Here is a 16,051-nt window from a genome sequence, read left to right as displayed (position 1 = left end):
TCCATATGGGCAATGGGCATAAAAGGGACATGGACAGATACAGATATATCCATATATGGGCATAAAAGGGACATAGATGAACAAAAGCAGTAGTTTGTAGCTCCCAGAAGCAATGTTTTAGAGGTACAACGTGTCGACCCATGTGGGTCTTCGTCAGGTATCGTCAACATTTATAAAAAAAAGTAGGCATGTTATATTAAAGGCTCAGGGTGCCTTCTCCCAACTCCGTTCCATCTGGAGATCAAAACAATATAGCCTTAAAACGAAGATGCTCCTATACAACAGCAATGTCAAGTCTGTTCTGCTGTATGGTTCTGAGAGCTGGAGAGTGGTCAAAACAGACACTAGGAGAATAGAAGTGTTCCACAACAGATGCCTCAGACGTATATGTCAGATCTTTTGGCCGAATAAAATATCAAACAATGAACTGTACAAACAAACAGGGAGCCGGAGCATTACCAAGGACATTACACACAGACGCCTGAGATGGCTAGGACATGTACTGAGGATGGAGCAGGACTGCATCACAAAGGTGGCCTTAAGATGGACACCACCAGGCAAAAGAAAACCTGGGAGGCCCAAGACCACCTGGCGCAGAACTGTGACGCAGGAGCTGGAACAGATTAACCTGTCCTGGGGAGAGGCGCAACATGCTGCCAGGGATCGGATGCAATGGAGAGCGCTCATTGAAGCCTTATGTCCCATAGGGGACGAAGAAGAGTACAGTGAGTAATACAGGTATAGGGATATATAGGCTAGTATACAGGGATATAGTAGTAGTAGTAGTAGTAGTAGTATAGGGATATATAGTGTATCTCTCAAGGTACTGTATATGTATTATAATGTTTACTGTATAACAAGCAGGTATCACAGACAGTGTTTGGATCAGGATCTAACTAGAAGGAAAGCCTGCAAGCCATGGCCTGCCTTAAAGTCCTGATTCAGCACAACTCTCAGACAGATAGTCAAGTCAAATAGGGGTAAGGTTAACACATGGCATTCAGCAAACACACTTCAAACAGATACGTGCGCCCTGACCACTGACCAGATGTTGCCTCTCAGAGACCTGCTATCCACTTGGCCCCTCCGCAGCACCAACAAAGTGTAGAACCTGTGTCAGAACACTTGATGGCTATTATTGCATCTGATTGTTTGACATGGTTAATGTACCACAGGTTAATTACTGTACACTGTGTCCATTTGAACAGCAACATCCATTTTACACCAGTAAGACGCCCTGAGGGCGAAAAGCGGCCTCGCCCTAAATGGCGAGGTCTCGTGCACGCATCCGCCTGGGTGACGGCAGATTGCTGTGTGAGCGCTGGCGCTTTGTCATGAGGGGTCAGATCTAGCCTGCCGCAACCAGACTTCATCTGCCTGCACTGCATATTGCCCCCAGGAAGATTATCCCACAAAGTGCAGTGATATATTTGTATCGCTACGCGAGGCTATGTCAGATCAACATATGGAATGAATTCTGCACTGGCCATAAATGGAGCGTGTCTTGAGACAGGGTTTGATGACGTCAGATCAACATGGAATGTCAGAACAGGAAGGACGGTAGGAAAGGATCAACATATGGTATGTCAGAACAGGTCAGCTTCATATATGGAGATCTAAGGGTTTGAGGTCAGAAGTAGAGTTGCTGGCCGGCTCCATATATGCAGATCTAGGTGATGATCCAGTCTTCTCCATGTATGGTTATCCAGTGGTCAGTGTCGTGATCTTCATATATGGAGATGAACATATATGGTGGCATGACGCGTCACGAGACACCATATATGGAGATCTAAGGGTCTTCATGATGTCACGTGATGTCATGACCATATATGGAGACATGATGTCACAAGGCGTGACCATATATGTAGGCGTGATGTCACGAAGCATGACCGGCATATAATATATGAAGGCATGGGTGGGTGACGGATGGGAGATGCAGGTTTTCATAGTAAATGCAACCTACGGACGCAATTGCGCGCCTAGTATACAATCAATTTCTAATGCTATGTTTACATGTCTCTAACCTTGCCATGCCATTGTGGTGTGTTAATAACTTGTGAACACACACACAACAGACAGAAGACCCAGCTGAGTGAGCTCCCGGCTAACAACACACATACGTGTATGTGTATCATGCAAAGCTGCTGCAGTAAAGGTCCCTCAATGTAAAACAAATAAATCACACTCGTGTTTGAAGTGAGAACTATGCACAAAAATGCTGCCACATGACATCACAGGGGGCACACACAAAGCCCCGTGTTGGAGCGGCTAGCACTGTTCAAAAAAGAAAGAAAAGAAAGAAAACATATGCCAGGATTACATAAAGTACATAAAGAGAGGCTATGAATGAATCTATTTTCAGCATTTGTTTGGTAACATGGATATAAACAAAAGTAGAGTTGGCCTGGCAGGCCTGTTTTGTACCAGCGACAGCCGACAGGTACAAGCTGCAATCACAAGGAGATCTCAACAGGAGAACTCAAGCAGGCATCACTGTCATTGTGTCTCTTTCTATACGCACCACTTACAGCAGCCATAAGAGAGGGTCATTGTTCAATCTGCCATGGCATTTCAATAGAGGTTCATGTGAAGAGGGGGAAAAGGAATTGCTAGAGAATGCATTGCCACACTACAGAAAATGCCATTTGAATAAACACCTGCCCGGATACTCTTTTAATCCCCCTCCCCCCAGCACAACAAACCCAAATCCTCATTCAAAAACAGGCTTGCCCTTTAGAGAAAGCAGGCGTAAAAACTCCCAGAGGCATGTAGAGAGTGGTGAGGGAGACGGGGAAGCGTAGAACTCCCTAATGGCTTTTCAAATCCATCACAGTTCTAAACCCTTCAGGCAGGAGGGGAGCAATGAAACCCATCCTGACCGGTCTCCAGACTGCTGGATTACTCCCGGCATACAAAGTCTTGTTCCTCCCTCTGCCCATAACTGACTGATAGAAAACCCTGCTCTGGCACACGAAGGGAAAAAATACTGGCTTCGGGGCCACTTGTCTCTGAAGAAAAGAAGCATTTATGGCATCCATGCAACTACGTCGTTTCCAAGGGTTTGGACAACCGCGCTGAGAGACGGGCTGCATTGGCAGTAAAAAGCTCTGGGAGTGAGGAATTTACAATGCTGGGCTGGCACAAACCCTAGTTTGCACTACTGTCTTCCACAAAATAAGACAATAATAGCGTTAATCGAGGAGACATGAAAATGAATCTAGCTCCTACTGTGAACGAAAGCAATTCAGGGGGCTGGAATCCGTGTCTAACCACATAATGACATTCTCTTGCTCATAATTCCATGTTTTGAGCCATCTAACGTCTTGACTAAATAATCCTTTACTTTCATGCATCGTTTCCAAGACAGAACAGTCAGTCTGTTTGATCCATCTAATTCTGGCTTTGATACGTAATGCTATTCCACTACAGACAAGGCATGTTTTATACTGAACACTAGGGGAAAGTTTGAACACTGGGGAAAAGTTTGAAACACTGGGGAAAAGTTTGAATGACAAAATATTACAATGCTGCAGTCATGACTTCTTAACTATGCATAGAATAGCTGGAAGAATACCTCTCTTACCACCACCGGTGACATCCAGACAATTCAATGTCAAAGATGAGTGTCAAAGCTAACCATATTACATTAACAAACAGGTGAAAACAGTGGTCAATGGTTCAATTGGTGTGGTTTGCATACACTAACAGTACTGTACGTGTAAGGAATTGACATATGCCAATGAACAAATTGCTTGAAACTAGTACAATATAAAACCCCAACACAAATAGCTCAGTAGAATTAGTTGTTAAGTGTGTCCATGTATAAGGATGCAGCTTGGCATGAATCTGTGTAGTTAGTGGGTTACATCACCATGTTGTCTCTTGGCAGCAGATATATTTGTGGCATTCACTAGCTGCCCATGGGGGGCTGCTCTGAAATAACCTGCAGCTATTTATTTCTAGACCTGTGTGAGCTCAAAATATTTGATTCAAAATGTTATACATGGTACATGAAAAGGGAGACTGGGGTACAGACCACAAAAATGGGATTATTTCTCTCTATGTATAAAATAGGCTGATTTGTGGTCAAAAATATGAAATCCACCACAGGCAGTAGTAGTAGTGGGTCCAGTATATGTAAACAAACTGGGGTAAAGATAATACTAGCATTGAATGTGATTAAACTCAAGCCTTTCTTCCTGTCAATATGCATTGCAAATCCACTAATCCTCCAATAACATTGTAAAATACCATATGTTCTCAAATTATACTATTATATTTATACACAGCAGTTAATTATCTTTGACATTTTCCATCAAAATACAAAAAGTGATGTAATGCATGTGAAATTAACGTTGTTGTGAGAAGAGTAGGCTACACAGCTCAGGAATTTCCCTGAAATAAATATCCCTCTTTGTAGGCCTACAGTACAGTGTAGTCTACTACATGTACATGACAGAGATGTGGAAATTGGAAACTTCCAACAAAAAGAGACAGATGGAACTGCCCGATGAAACGTGGCTAATAATATGTGATGATAATGTGAAGAAACAACCAACCACAAATTACAATATATAATACAAAGAAGAAACCTTTCTCCTATATGAGTTTAACAGAAGATAAATGCAACGCTGGCACTGTCGGAGTGTTAGAACGTACACTCTCTTTTTAGGAACCCGTGGTGAGCATTGCATTGTTCCAGTGGCTATTGGCCAGCAGAGCATCCGGTGGATGGTTGGATGGTTCATCTTTATCCACAGACAACTATCCAGTGGGGCTATAATGACGACTGCGGTTGCATCAAGGAATAATATAGTATATAAATAACTATTCAAAAACAACAAATCTGTGCAACTTTACCTTTTTCCAGTCTGAATTAACTGGTCTATGTGACTGTCAACACCTAACGCAAACCACGACTGTCAGAAAATATCACTTAAAACATGTATAGTATATAAATTAAAATGTACTTAGCCCATTGTTGGTCTATGTAGTCTATATGTGTAAAAAAGACGTGACCTGAGGCAATATGGTGAGTACCAAAATGCGAAGGCACAAACTGGGTTGTGGAAAAGTTAACTTTTCAGGCGTAAGACGTTGCATGGGTACATAAGCAAATATTAAACACAGAGACAGAGTTAACGTACGTGTTGTAATAACGTTACACCGTTGTAATTCAATCACAGCAGCCTCGCTTCGACAGTAGCACAATCGAATGTGCGAGGCACATCAAAATCATGCTTTAGTAACATACATACTTAACTTACCGACAGTTTACTCCAAAAGAAATCCCAAACTAATGTAACGCTGCAAACAAAATGACAAAAACCCACAGCTTGCGTTGTTTCATACACTTCTCCAACTTTTACAAGCCTGCCCACGAGCCGTCCACATCCTTACGCCATGTCCAAGCGAACTGTACTGACAGGGAAGTTGGAATTGGAAAGTTGAAACGTCATCACTGGAACATCCCGCCCTGCTCCCGACTGCACTGCACTGCTTGGGAAAACCAGAGCCATAGAAGTTACGACATTGAGGGGGCAGAAAACTGAGCGCTCGAGTTTGAAATACATTAATTGTTTTCAACGAGGGCGGCGCAAATATCACCAATGCTAGTTAGGCTGGCATGTGTGCAACGTGACAACTGTTTTAAAATATTGTACAGTGACTGACAACTAAAGTCCCTGTAATGTTTATGTTGTTCTATTACTAAAAGTCCAATTTTGATTAATTGAAAATGGTGGGCCCTATTGTAAACAAGTGTAATGCTTTATGGTGTCGTCCACTAACAGTTGTTGTATTGAGTTGTACTTGAAATGTAGGCTACTGTAATTCTGCAAACTGTTAATAAATCAATCAATCAATGCATTCTGCCAACTTCCGGTCCAGGTGTTACTATTCGCAATGCGCTCTTCACTAGCAGTATAGAAGAACCGCCATTGGACTGGCCCCATGAAGTGAACGGAGTTGTCGTAACTGTAACTCTGTCTTACTCTAGGCTCTGGCCTGGGAAAACCACAAAGTCTGCACTCTGCATCCCATAGCCCGAACAGATGATCGCAGTGTAATCGGCTCGCTCGTAGCTCTGGTCCACGGCAGCAGGAGCAGTAAGGCTATGGACCAGAGTTAACTCGCTCGTAGTAACTCTATGTTCGCTGGTTAGCAAGTTGGCAACTGGCGCGGCAGCTAGGGCACAGACTTGTATGGGGCAATTTAGACGTCACCAGGCTTTCCACCTCAGTGAGCTCCAGAGCCATTTTACTCCACCGAGTCGGCGTGAGGTCGGCGGAACGAGGGTGTTTTAAGGCGAGCATTCCGGATACCTTTGACTTTGGTTACAAAGTAAAGAAATTATAGGCTACTATTAGCAACAACAACACTGGCAACTGTATTAGTTTTCATTCTCTTGTATAATATTTCAGAAGGAAACAGGCAGCCATCTATATAACATGTAGCCTATTCATGTAAACCACCTTTAACAAACAAACAAAAACATACACAAATAAAACTAGCTAGCGGTCGCCTGACAACTAACTTTACTAGCCAATCACATCGCGACCCATTCACCCTTTGGGCTATGGGATTTAAACTGCGGGAGTGTGGCATCCTCTTTGTGAACGAGCCCTTTGGTATCCTTTCTTTAGTGTCTGGGAAGGGAAGTGCACGACATCAAGTGGTCTGTATGAGTTATAACACCTACAATCTCTACAGACTTGCCAGTTGCCACCATTTATTATTGATTGAATGATTGAAAAATGTTATTTCATGGTATGCAGAATGGTAGCTCTGGTTCATAGCTCTAATGCCGTGCAATGGCATTAGAGCTATCAGAATGGGTACATTTCAAACGAAAGTACAAAAACTGCTGCTGAGGGTAGAACCAGAAAAAGCACAAAGACTTGTTTCCATATTGGGTCCTCCATTTTCAATTCATCAGAACACTTCTATGAAGAAAAATAGTTAAAAAAGGGAGAAAAGGGGGGACTTTGACTGTTTTTTACAGGGGCCAGTTTCAAATTGCAGCCACTAGCCTCTTTGAGAGCGGTTTTGAAGGAGTCTAGGGAATCAGGATTCACATTTCTTAATGGCTGTTGGTAGGGCGTTCCACATTTTAGTGGCATAGGAGCGAATTGAATTTAAACCCTTGAATCTGGGTTGCACATGGTTTATTATTGAACTCCCTGTGGTGTTGTGATTGTGGACTTCGTTGACATTAAAAGTATTTTGACAGGTACTAATGTGACCAGTGGCCGAATAAGTCACATGGAAACTTTTAGCCTACCATTTGTTACCCAACTCTTTGAGAACACAACAACATTTCATTATAAGTACACTGTTTTAAAAGTGCAAGTGCATATTTATGTGAACCTAATAAAAGTTGTTTTACCGTACTGCGACACTTTATTTTTTAGGAGATAAAGTAGGCCTACTCTAACACTTTAACTTCAACTATAAGGTGCACACATGTTCGTGATTTTACCCAGGTGAGGAGCAATGCAATTTTGAATACCAGGAAAAATAAAAAAGAGGTGGAAACAGTTTGTCATGGAGGTACGGAAGTCACAATTAATTTATTTGCTAATTACAATGGTGCTAAAATGTAATAGAAATATACCAAAAAGCCCTAAACATAAAATCCTAAAAATAAATCCTAAATAAGCTAAACTAAACTAAATCCTAAAAATAAATCACTTAACAAAAATAAACAAAAACAAATACTGTTTCTTTCACTGTGCAAATCTACAACATTGACTGGGAAATAGCTGAAAGTTGAAAACATTCACGTCAATCTGACCCTCGATACGTCAAAGAAGTACACCCTGTTCTCCACCGCAACAGCAGTGTGATGGCAACGTTCTGTTCCTTCCCTCAGCTTCCAGCGGAACATTTCGGTTAAGTGGCACAAATTTCTCAAAATGTCTGCCTACCCAAAACTTCAGTTCTGGCTTTGCCACTCCGCGGTGAAGCGGCTATTGATCCCGGCAGCAGCCTAGGCGCTGTACTTGTTGCAGGTCGCACCAGTACGCGAGCAGCTCACTGGGATTGATCTCATGGGACGTGATCAGGTGGCTGTACTTGCAGCTGGAGTAGGAAACCCGCCTTAAGTTGAACAGGGAGTCGCTGGGCGGCGGTGTGATGTCGATCCTTAGCGCGGCCAGGCAGATCCCCACGTACACGTCCTCCACGTGCAGGCTCGGTAGATTTTCACCGCCAGGTCTCCGGAGAAGACATAGCCCGTCCCGGAGCAGAAGGTGGTGTACTCCTCGCTTGGGTACTGCTCCGGGAACATGTACCACTTGCTGTTTTTGTTGTGTGGTCCGTAGCCCCTCATGTAATATCCCGTGAAGTATAGTTCTTCTTGGGATTCAGTTCGGGTCTGAGCAGCAGGACGAGGTAGTCGGTGTTGACGAACACGCCGCTGTCGGTCTTCATCACGTAGCTGGCCCGCGGACAGTGCGTGGCCACCCAGTTCATCTCCAGGGTCCTCTGCTGCAGGCGCCCCAGCTCGCCTTTGTTCGTCCCCAGCAGGAACAGCCGGAAGATTCCCGGGCCTGGAGAAAGGCTCTCATTTCCCCATGTCTGCCGTATTGCGTCCCGCGCCTTCACTTGATGAGCCTCGGTGGCTATCAGCAGCACCAGGAATGCTGCTGCTTCTCCCTCTGGGCATTTGTTTGCCTCGTTGATGATGTAGGGGTACGGCCCGGCGATAGCACGCCACTTGGGTCGCCCTCTTCACCTGAGCGTTCTCCAAACCTGCCAGGAGCACGAGGAGATAGACGAGGCCAGCCATGTGCGTACAACAGAGGCGTCTCCTCCACGGCGTCAACAAGGTTACAGGGCAAAAGCTATCTATCTATGACATAACCTCTCAATTGTATTGAGAAGTTGTGTCATCTTGCGCTGTGATTGGCTGAAAGCTGTCTTATCTTGCACTGTGATTGGCTGAAAGTTGTATCATCTTGCGCTGTGATTGGCTGAGCGGAAGGGCGGATAGGAGGGGGAAGAGAGGAGAGGAGTAGGTCGACTTAAACTTCAACTATCACTGGATCGGTTCCCAGTCGAGTGTACGGCGGCTGGGATGATGGTTTGTGCACTCCAGGTAGAGAATGAGACTTTGCCACAGGTGAAGGAGTTTAAGGATCTCGGTCTTGTTCAAGGGTGAGGGGTGGATGGAGCAGGAGATCAGCTGGAGTATCGGAGCAGCAGGGGGTGGTATTGCAGTCGCTGCCTGTACCGCACTGTTGTGACGAAAAGAGATCTGAGCCAGAAGGCAAAGTGTCTACCGAGCAATATTCCTTCGTTCCTCTCACCTATGGTCATAAAGTGTGGGTCATGACCCAAAGAATACGGTCGCGGGTATGTGTTACAGGTCCCAGGTGTGGGTACCCGATGTGCAGTTTATATTGGAATACAGGACACAGGAATGATGGTCCCTTATTGGCCGGTGGAGTACACCGACATACATACTGTACATACCCAGCCGTTCGCCTTATTGGCCGGTGGAGTACCACGACATACTGTACATACATACACAGCCGATTGCAGTAGGCTACTTGCGTGCTTTGCTTGCGCAAGTAATAATAAACTTAATTTGTATAGCACCTTTCATGACATTAGTGGGACGCACACACCACGACTTCAGTTCAAATTGTTTATTTCATATTTGAACAGGAACAAACGTTTCGGCTATCCAGCCTTCATCAGTGTGACACTGATGCAGTAGGCCTATTGATAATGTTACTTGAAAAGTTTGAAAAATGTGAGTACTTTTGCATTGTTTAATAAGATTAAAGAGGTATATCAAATCACACAGCCGATCAACACTAGCGTCTCCAAAACTGTAGAGAAAATAGCACAAACACTGAAACACCACATACATTGATTAATGAAATCCTTATCCATTTACTTGCACAACGATAATCTGAAAACAAGTAAAATGACTGAATTTGAAAACATGCCACATGGTTGGCAAGTTTGAATAGGGGTATAGGGCACCCTGGAACTTGAACCAGTGACCTTTGTATCCCCAGAAGGTGACTTACTGAGTGTGTCATGGGGAAGACAATTTGTCACCTTTGTCACCTTTTTACAAGATGACATCACATGTCAGATTCAGACTGGTACTTAAAATGCTTAGAACATTCAAAATGTTCTAAAAAAAAGTCCTGCAGACCTTAAGTTGCCACACTAGCATTTAACAGATTGTACCTGTATCATGAGTAGTGACAAATAAACCATCTCTTGATTCTTGGGCTTGCTGGCTAATCTATTCAAATCTATCCAAATCTATATGAATAGATTTGTCTGGAGTCTGGACCCACAGAATCAGCAACTAACTAATCGTATTTTGTTTGTATGTGTGCCGTGGGTCATATTATCAATCTCTACCTGTAAAATTTGGGAACTGTAGCTCTTATGCTTTCTGAGACCCATATAGGCCTACTTTTACTGGAGAAGAAAGAATAATATAACAGATGATACAGTACACTAGGGCAGCTTTGCTGCTTGGAGCCCTAACAAGAGAGACAAATGCAATTTTACAATTTCATAACATTATGGTTTATTACTTAGGATGACAGTGTATAAATACACTTAGACACAGAAAAATGGGTTGATTTTTCGTGCTGGAGACTGGGTTGGAAAAATAGCACCATAACTGGTACATTAAAGAATACATAAAAGGACCAATGCTGTACAGCAATGGTTCTCAAAGTGGCGTTACGAATCATTTTGGTTCCATTTGTATACTCAAAAGGTCATGTATTAAAGGTCATGTAGCATAATACAATGGTTAATTCCCAAACCTTTTTGCCCTAGTGAAAATAGCAGATCTGCAAGCTCACAAGTCGCAACGTGGCGTGAAAACATTTTCTCTAATTTAGTGAATTTCTTTGATTTTATAAATGAAATTATTTTTGAAAAATGTTTGGATTTTTATTTTATTTGGAGTTTTTTTTAATGTATGCATTTTTGTAGAAATCTATGGAGCTCCCGAGGGGACATAATATGTGGGTATATATTTTTCAGGGGTATTTTATTTATTTATTTATCAAGGGTCGCTTTATTTAATATGACATAGTGTGGGTATATATCTTTCAGGGGTACCACGTGTGCCCTCGGGGGCTCCGTAGACATATTTAGAAAAAATAATAATAATTAATGACATTAGGAAGCAAAAAATAAAGGAATATTCACTTGCGACCCACAAAAATGGTTCCACAACTGACAAATGGGTCAGTTGGGGGGGTCCTTGAAATTAAAAAGTTTGAGAATCAATCAATCACTGTCTGTCTTACAGTACTACCAACCAATCACTGTCTGTCTTACAGTACTACCAACCAATCACTGTCTGTCTTTCAGTACTACCAACCAATCAAATACAAACACCCAACAGAAACAAATCAAATCAAATCAAAGTTTATTTATATAGCACATTTTCAACGACCAAGGTCGAACCAAAGTGCTAGTAAAACAAAACAGAAAAAAAGGAGCAGAAGAAAACATATTAAAGCAGAAGAAAATAATTAACGAAAGGCGAAAACCTAAACAGATCACAACAAGAATGAAACAAAACAACAAGGTGAAGCAGCTCTTGCTTTGCCATACAGATTTTGTAGACTGTGCCAAAGTCTAGGAGTGAGTAACCCTTTCACTAGATCACAAACCATGACACACTTTGTTATGGAAACCGCTGACAGGTTGATTCTTGACAGTTTCAGTCAAAACTTATCTGGCATAATTTTGATTGATTGATTGAAATATGTATTAACAGTTTGCAGAATTACAGTACATTTCAAGCACCAACTCAATGCAAAGGCTGTTAACTGTGAGTGGACGACCCAATTAAGCATTACACTTGTTTACAAGAGGGTCCACCATGTTCATTTCATCAAAACATTTAGAGACGTACAAATAGACACTTCTATATAGACAAAGAACAGAACAGGAATTCATCATAATGGAGGGAAAAAGGGAAAAGAAACATATACAGTGAGGGAAAAAAGGGGGGGGGGGGGGGGGGGGGGGGGCGGTGGGGGGGATTCAGATTTTACGGGGGCCAGTTTCGAATTGCAGCCATCCGTAGGTGCCCTTTGAGAGCGGTTTTGAAGGAGTCAAGGGATTCGCATGTCTTAATGACTGTTGGTAGGGCGTTCCACATTTTGGTGGCGTAGGAGCGAAAATAATTTAGTCCCTTGTTTGTGCCGAATCTGGGTGAAATCTGGGTGAAATCACTCGGAATATCAGAATACTCCTCTTCAGCTTACGCTTGTGTCCCTATAAAGCAGGGTCCCTCTTCAGTCTCTCTACCTTTACAGTGTTGGGGTCACATTCCAGCATCTCCCTGATCCATTCATCATCCAAAGCTCCCTCGATGAACTCCTCTAAGCTGATGACAGCTGGACACAAGGCATCGAAAGGAAGGCAATTTACAATAACAATTCAGGCATTTAGCAGATGGTCTTTTGCAGAGCAATTTACAAAGTGCATCAGAATAAAATGGTTTGAACTGTAGATATGTATAGGGGTGCCAATATGTTGCTGCCAAGAAAACCAGTAAGTACCACCAAGATAGCAGATAGACATGAAATGGACAATTCTGCATTATGAGTAAAGTACTGAAGTATCATTTTTAATGCACGACTTTTACTTAGTTTGTATGTACTGAGAAATGCTATTACTGTAATACTTCCTCACCATTATTGTCTTTATCCAACCTCGTAAATATCCTGTTGGTGCACTCTTCAGCTGTAAGTGGGTTGAACTTGGTAAAAGCAGCAGCCACGGTCATCTTATACACAGCCTGCAAGCAAAATGAGATCAAGTTTTACTATAAGATATGCAACACCTGTAAAGCCATATAAGTAGGCCTACGTTGGACAGTTGTTTTGAATCTCAAAATGGCACTGAAATAGGGCTGCTATAGTTCATCAATCTAATCAGTTAAATCAATTATAAAAATATATCTATTATTATAGTTACATCATATATGTACGGGAATTGCATTGTTAATGTATCAGATTTTTGTACAAATGACTGTTGATTTATCTTTTTATAAATGTACCATAAATAATAGTACTTCTTCCACCAGTAAATGGTAAAAAGGTTAATAGTTTGTATTGAGACCTGCTTTATACTGTAACACTATGCTGTTGGTGCACTCTTCAATTCAGTCAATCAGTCAGTTTGCAGTAAATGTAGCAATAATGTAGAAATACTCAGGTTACAAGCAAAAGTCTTGTAACCTGTAAACCGTGAGCCTACCAACCTTCATGATCTCCAGCATTTCCTCCCGGGTGATGGCTCCATCGCTGTCTTTGTCATATAGCTTGAATGACCAACGCAGCTTCTCCACAGAGGAGCCCTCAATCAGCATGCTGATGGCCATGACATACTCCCTGAAATCAACCACCCCATCCTGGAGACAACCACCTTCATTAATACGTTTGATTTCTTTGCATATTGTTGCATATTGGGTATTGTGCTGGGTAATTGTGCTGTAAAGGGTGTGGTCAAATAACTGTTTTTGATAAACATTAAATTAGTCCAAGCATATACACGGTTTACCCCATTATTGTCCAGTGTGCGGAATATCTGCTCTGCATATTCAGCTGACTCATTGCCCACTGTCCCATTGCAGAAATGCCTTCGGAACTCATGCATAGTGATCAGTCCACTTGGACATTCATTAATAAACTTCCTACGACAGAAAGAGAACCAGAGAACAGACACAGGATCATGGCCCAAATAACAGAACATATTTATCTATAAATAAGCTTTCTTCTTGAAGAGCAAATTGTGTACCTGAGGTCCAGATGAGAAATTAAATGCATTTTAACCTGAAGGGAATTGAGGTCAACCTTTAACTTGACCTTTAGAGATTAGCTTACGCCGTTGTTTATGCCGTGGTGGCGGAGTGCCAAGATAATTAGGCTTACCCACTAGCCACTTTGTAATCTTGCTTAGACTGTTTACTCAATGAATGCTCCATCCATTGTTTTAGCTCATTTCTATGGCTAGCAAGATCAGTCACCGGAAAACAGTTCAGGGTAGACAGAACTGACAGGTCTGAACTGTCAAACAAGTAATGAAAAGTTATGTACATCATTATATGGATGTAATAATAAGCAAATATTCTATACATTATTTGTTTAAAATGTCCTAATAGTAATTAAAACAGTTGCATGTCTGGTCCATGTGGTAAATTCCTGTTAATCTGTAGTAAACCAGAACTGTTGTTTAAACCTGATGCATCATGTAAAAGACATTCACCAATATATTTCTAACAACTACAGAGCCAGAAACCATTCAAGGACCATAATATTGTTTCTGGATCTTCTTGCTCCATTCTCTAGTAAATTCTAACCTTCAAAATGCAATACATCTGTTGCACTCAAGCAATTGTGCATGCAGTAGAACTGCATTAGCTATAAAACCCTGATAATAACAGGGCTTTCACTTAAGTCTCCTGAAAAAAAGAAAAGAAAAGGAACAAATGTTGAATTCGAAAGAAAAGAAAACTTACCTAAACCATTCATAAAGTTTTGTGACATATGATTCCTCTCTCCTGCAAGGCAGAGTTGCTGATTGCCCCATTTCTTTACTAAATAATGGCGCTGCACTTGCTGCTGACTTTATATACTACACACACACACAACAAATCCCAGCTTATGCTACACTTTCTTAATTACACTTACCCATGTCACATTTGACAAATTAATGAAACCTAATCTGCTTGTGGGGAATAAACAGGATGGGTATATGAGTTGAAATAACAGAAATTACTCTATATTACTGTATTTTGTATCGATTGAATACTTTATTAATCATAAATGTAAACAGCAGGTGGTACAGTCATACATTAAGGCTAAAAGGATAACACAAAAAGTCCTGGGGACTTGTTTCTATTGTGGTCCTATGTATTCAATGAATCAATATAGCATAACACATTAACACAATAATACATGTCATCAACAAATACAAAAGGGTTAACCTTAACCCTCATAAAGCAGGTGGGTTCATGATTGCTGTCTACATCTGCTTGAAAGAATAAACACACACATTGCGCGCACACGCACACACGCACACGCACACGCACACACACACACACACACACACACACACACACACACACACACACACACACACACACACACACACACACACACACACACACACCTTAATAAAAACATTTCATTCAGAAAACAAAACATCTTGTTTTCTATTTCAAATGGGAAGGAGAAATTGACTTGATTGAGTTCAATCAAAGTTATCAGAGCATCCATGAGGACATACAAGTCTCTCCATATATGGGCATAAAAGGGACCGACGTGTACAACGGGTACTCTAACAACTGGCATAGTATCGCAGTCCCGCCCCCTTTCAGATCAACGAGGGCACCAGGAAATAATTTGACGTTTGAAAAAGTATTTATTTTAAGACATTTAAGCCTCTGACAAAGCCAACAGCCGAGTTGACAAATCATGACTATAAACAATTTTTTTGGGGCCCAACAAATAATTAGAAAGAAGAAGAAAAGGGCAGGATATAACACTTAGTTTTTGTTTTTCTTTATTATTTATTCGGTACCCAAAAACATGAGTTTATCGTCATGATTTGTCAACTCGGCTGTTGGCTTTGTCCGAGGCTAAAATGCCTTTAAATAAATAGTTTTGCTTACGTCTATGGGGAAAATGAATGGGGAAATATTTCCTGGTGCCCTCGTCGTTCTGAAAGGGGCAGGGACCAATCTATTGCATAATTTAGTAGGGCATGCATTACCAACTTGTTTTGTTTCCGACTTGCATAATTTCTGAGTAGCCCGGCACTGGAGTAGTATTATAAAATAGCAGCTAAAATCAATGAATATTGTTGATAGGATATCATGAATAATCATGAATCCCTAATGTATACCTATAGTATATAGTCTATATTATTTCCTTTGAATGCATGTTTTTATCTGCTTATGCTTATCAGCTGATCTACAGCTCACCATTTATGAATTCAGGAGATTGATTGCCCAATGTACATTTCTGGCCAGTTTTAGGACTGA

At 41.6% G+C, this 16,051-nt stretch overlaps 2 protein-coding genes and 1 pseudogene across 5 annotated transcripts in view; all 3 read right to left on the bottom strand.

The window, feature by feature from the left end:
• Positions 1-5,438, bottom strand: part of ppfibp1b (PPFIA binding protein 1b) — a 30,501-nt gene extending 25,063 nt beyond the window's left edge. For 2 of the 3 annotated variants that reach the window (XM_079502169.1, XM_079502170.1), the window contains exon 1: positions 5,268-5,437. The gene's annotated coding sequence lies outside the window, so the exon portion shown is untranslated. Of the gene's footprint in view, positions 1-5,267 lie in introns of all 3 variants that reach the window. The other variant, XM_079502168.1, reaches the window with a different exon arrangement.
• A 2,532-nt stretch (positions 5,439-7,970) lies between these two features.
• On the bottom strand, positions 7,971-8,895 carry LOC306923937 (beta-1,3-galactosyltransferase 2-like; annotated as a pseudogene). The gene is made up of 2 exons: positions 8,867-8,895; positions 7,971-8,731 (listed from the first exon to the last, which is right to left on the bottom strand). The product of its transcript is annotated as a beta-1,3-galactosyltransferase 2-like (transcript).
• A 3,365-nt stretch (positions 8,896-12,260) lies between these two features.
• LOC306923538 (guanylyl cyclase inhibitory protein) lies at positions 12,261-14,595 on the bottom strand (the record flags this gene model as incomplete). Its single annotated transcript, XM_079501707.1, has 5 exons — positions 12,261-12,398; positions 12,697-12,802; positions 13,268-13,417; positions 13,567-13,699; positions 14,525-14,595. The coding sequence occupies 5 exons, from the start codon at positions 14,593-14,595 to the stop codon at positions 12,277-12,279; spliced, it is 582 nt and encodes a 193-aa protein (XP_079357833.1). The 3' UTR covers positions 12,261-12,276.
• Between the last annotated feature and the right edge of the window lie 1,456 nt (positions 14,596-16,051).

Source organism: Electrona antarctica, assembly GCF_951216825.1.
Source record: "Electrona antarctica genome assembly, chromosome: 5".
NCBI lineage: Eukaryota > Metazoa > Chordata > Actinopteri > Myctophiformes > Myctophidae > Electrona > Electrona antarctica.
Note: the sequence above shows the minus strand (reverse complement) of the source record. Positions and strands in the feature narration are given on the sequence as shown.